Here is a 4,190-nt window from a genome sequence, read left to right as displayed (position 1 = left end):
AATCTAAATACATTTTGGGTTGGACAAACCCTTACACAACCTTTAAACTAGACCTTCAGTCTTATCCACCAAGCGATAGTGAAAGAGATGCCGTCTCACACATGGGCTGAGCTGACTGTGGTCAGTGACATCATGGGACAGAAGCTCTTCCTCATTCAAAATGACTCACTGACATTGGGCCACTCACGGTTTTAGACACAGTTTTCTTGGTCAAGTATCCCACGACCTTCAAGAACTTTATCTAAATTGTTGGTGAGCGATTACCTCTAGAAAGAAGTCCTGTAAGAGGAGTTCATGCTGAGGAAAGCAACTGTGTTCAGCTCAAGGAAGTAACAACCGAGATGACACCTTTGATGTTTAAAGATGCTTTCTGGGTGAGTCTATTTTTGTGGTCTTGTGCTTTGCTGAAGTTGTCCTTGTTGAAAGATCACTGGTTTCTTTACAATCGTACAATAATTGATCCTGAGGTTATATATGTAAAATTGGCATGATAAGTAAACTATAATCTTATCTATTCATTATTATCCAAAGTACCTACCTACAAAACAAAAGAACGCTTACATTGTCATGGCCTGTGACAGAGATTCACATCACCAGTGTGTACAGATTATATTTTAACTTATACAAGTTATCTGAAGTCCTAAATTAGCCCACATTGAGAGTATAAAGGTCTAAAAATATAAGTCTTTGCTGAGTTTTTAAGTTCCAACAAATTGTCTCTACTTCGTACTAGAAGTCGTCCCTCAGTGTTTAAGTTACTGTAATGTGCCGAACTACTGCTCCCCTCATAAAGAGCATTTTCATGAAGTACTAAGTATGTTACCGTGTCACAAAGAACTATTTTTGCTGTGTGTTAGTTCTGCATTTTCACCACGAAGTGAGTCCAGGATTAACCCAACAACATGTTGCAAGAGCTGTTGAGAAATGCTGTTCATTGCAGTATTTCTCTAAGCTTTTTCTATTTCTTCTTCTCTTTACAGGGGTCTGATTTTACTTGCCATGCCGGTTATGACGCTCTGATCGAAAGGTTACGAGATGGACGGCAAATGTGCAAAGATGTGGAGGAGCTTTTAAAGATGAGGTAGTATCAGCCTGGATTTCAGTTACTGAAACCAAAAGCTGGGTAATTCGGGGAACTTCTTGAAAGCACACGTTCCTTCTTTTTGTGACATTTGTGGAATTAACACCTTGACACAGATGAATATAAAACTATACTAGAGATTTTGTTATGATCATGAGACAACAGACATTTAAATTGAACCCCTCAGCAGTGTGACACTTGGATGGTTATATCTAAAAATAAATTTCCTGAAAAACTTTTTACATCTCAAGCAGTAATTTGAACAGCACAGGATCAGTCACACCACTTTGTCCCATGTTCATTTGCATCACACTAGATTAAAAAATCAGCTGGTTTTTGACAAATTCCAAGGTTTTAGCACATCAGTGATTTCATGATGTCCAAGAATGACAAGACTTATTTCCATGGGGCACAAATATTCAGCACCACCACCAACACCGATTATCTACATAAGGAGTAAATGATTTAGAACAAAGACCTCGGACAAACAAAAGTCCAAAGAAACACATTCTATCAGCAAGGGGAATATATCTGTGTTATGTTATTAGTTCCTGATTAATCTATAAATAAAACATAGAACGGTAGGGGGTTTTAGTTGTGAAATCTTAAATGCTAGCCTAAAAATTGCACTTCATGACAAAGATCACAGTCACCAAAGCCTCTGTGGTAACAGAGTGAAGGCTGCAAACGATGGTGTCTGCACATCAAGACAAAACGCAATGATGCATAAAGCTCTTCTTTTGTTAACACAGAAACAACACAGTTCAGTTTTAAAACTAAAAACTACATTTTTTGTCTGCAGCCTGATGCATCTGTTTGTTCATACTGCACAGGGCTCTAGCAGAGGAGAAGTATGGGAAGGAACTGGTGACTATTGCCCGTAAAGCCGGAGGACACACAGAGATCAGGTATATACATCGACTGGCATTCAAAATCGCCATGATGATGTTTATGATTATGTACTGTACACACATAATGTGCACTTGCTGTCTGAGTGACATATTGAAAAGAAAGTCACATATTCGTTTTGTTGAAAGACAATGTGATGAGTTTAATGCTGATGTTAAAACTGACCTGCAACATGTAACATAAATCATCAGCCAGGCGTGTGTGAGCCACATTCTTTTAAAGGAAACATGTTTCTGTCTGTGAAACAGAAAGATAGAAAAAAAGGCAGAGCGTGTGTGTGTGTGTGTGTGTGTGTGAGCGTGCACGCCACCTACTACAGCGACCCCCTCTCAGTATACAGTAGGTCACTATCTGTTGCCTGTTTCCTGTTCTCTGACATGTCACTCGCCTGCTACAGCACTGATTACACTTTATAACAGAAAACATGGCTCGACCACAAGGAAATACTTTTTGTAGACGTTACAACCAAAAAGATTTTATGTGAAATGTTTTACAATAACTAACAAAAAGTGAAAAGTCTTGATGGAGCATGTCAGGAGTAAAATAATGAGCCACAACTTACCGTCCAGACAGGTGACCTTGATGACACTTTGTCCTAACTGCTCTGGCGTAGCTGCGTAGTCATCAGCAGTCAGACACTTAAGTTGTGCTGAGCCTCTTTGTCACTGTGTAATTTTGGAAAGGAATAGGAAGGAACACATTCGTCAAAAAATAAGATGCGGAGCGACAGCCCTGGTTAAATCTAAAAATGCTATGTGATGAATGGTGTTTGTTTTAAGTTTGCCTCTTTGTGCCCTTCAGAGAATGCACTAAATTATGTCTGATCTTAAATGTGTGTATTTTATTCCCAGCACTTTGAGAGCATCCTTTGAACTATTAAAAACACGTAAGTTCATCCAGTCATGGACAAATCCACCAAACTACTATATAGTGCTGCTATTGATCTTATTTGTGAATAAAGTGTGGCATTGGTTAATATGGCTGTTTTCTGGCTGCAGAAATCGAGAACATGGGTAACTTTCACATCCAGCTATCTGATATATTGAAAGAGGAGGTGAAAAAGATTGAGACATTCAGAGAACGGCAGAAAGAGCAGAGGAAGAAGGTACTGGGCAATTTGTGTTGCTTAACAGCTGGCTTATTTACACAAATACAGAGGTTAGGTTTCATTGACCTAATGTGAGGTTTGATAGCTTGTGGCATGTGTGCAGATCGCTATCCTGTGGTCACTTGAATTATTTTGCAGGTAAAAAGTATTTACAGAGCTAATAAATGGCTTAATAATGCACTAATATTCCTACAGTTATAATAATATTACAGTCATTAGTAAAGATTACACCTACAGGAAGCTGAACAGGATATTTTAGCATTTCCATTTTATATCAGTTTTTATTTTTCTACAGCATTTTAGGAACTGTGGGTATAATAAGGATATGCAGTAGATGAAGACATTGTGTGGAAGCTTAAAATCTTTTAATTCTGACTCCCCTGTTTCCTTTTATAGTTTCAAAGCATCATGGAGAAGGTTCAGAAGAAAAAAGTGTCTTTGTACAAGAGGGCCATGGAGGTAGGAGAACAGCTACAGCTGATATAATTTCGATTGGCATACTGTATACAGGACATCAAACATTATACAGGTCTGTCTGTCCTTGATGAACTCTGTGTTTTGTGGTTTGTGTTTCCAGTCTAAGAAAACCTACGAGCTGAGATGCAAGGAGGCAGACGAAGCAGAGCAGGGGGCTGAGAAGACAAATGTCCATACATCCAAAAACTCAGAAAAGGTACAACTACGAAATGAACTACCTCACTATGACAGTTATGTCAGACTAGTTTGAGGTTTAAAGGGATTCACATACAAACTTTAGCTTTGCATCTCAAACTGTAAGTTTCCAGTTGACAGCAGTCAACATTATTGTGCACAGTGATGTAATTATGCAACATCCAGCAAGGAGGAAGTTTCTGTGTATGTATATGTGACGTATGTCCATGTGCGACTGTGACATCTCCTTTAAAGGGCCAGTGTGTAAAATGGGTTGAAAACAGTGACATCAGTGGTCAAATTCTAGATTGCAGGGCTCACTCGCTCACCCCTCCCGTCGGGTAAATGACGGTGGCCTCGTAGGGACAAAAAGCCTTGCGCACGAGTTTTTCAGGAGTAGGTCTATCTAGCGAGGAGGTGAATATTTATTTAGAAATCTAA

The 4,190-nt window shown here is 39.0% G+C and overlaps 1 protein-coding gene across 1 annotated transcript in view; it reads left to right on the top strand.

Annotated features, from left to right (window-relative positions):
- Positions 1-204: 204 nt before the first annotated feature.
- LOC126394385 (proline-serine-threonine phosphatase-interacting protein 1-like) overlaps positions 205-4,190 on the top strand; it is a 14,226-nt gene continuing 10,240 nt past the window's right edge. Inside the window, exons 1-7 of the mRNA XM_050051185.1 lie at positions 205-374; positions 981-1,081; positions 1,915-1,989; positions 2,842-2,876; positions 2,989-3,095; positions 3,495-3,557; positions 3,676-3,771. Of these exons, the coding sequence (XP_049907142.1) occupies positions 342-374; positions 981-1,081; positions 1,915-1,989; positions 2,842-2,876; positions 2,989-3,095; positions 3,495-3,557; positions 3,676-3,771 (510 nt within the window). The 5' untranslated portion in view covers positions 205-341. The remainder of the gene's footprint in view (positions 375-980; positions 1,082-1,914; positions 1,990-2,841; positions 2,877-2,988; positions 3,096-3,494; positions 3,558-3,675; positions 3,772-4,190) is intronic.

This window comes from Epinephelus moara, chromosome 1, assembly GCF_006386435.1.
Source record: "Epinephelus moara isolate mb chromosome 1, YSFRI_EMoa_1.0, whole genome shotgun sequence".
NCBI lineage: Eukaryota > Metazoa > Chordata > Actinopteri > Perciformes > Serranidae > Epinephelus > Epinephelus moara.
The sequence above is the reverse complement of the archived record's forward strand: the minus strand, read 5'-3'. Positions and strand labels throughout refer to the sequence as shown.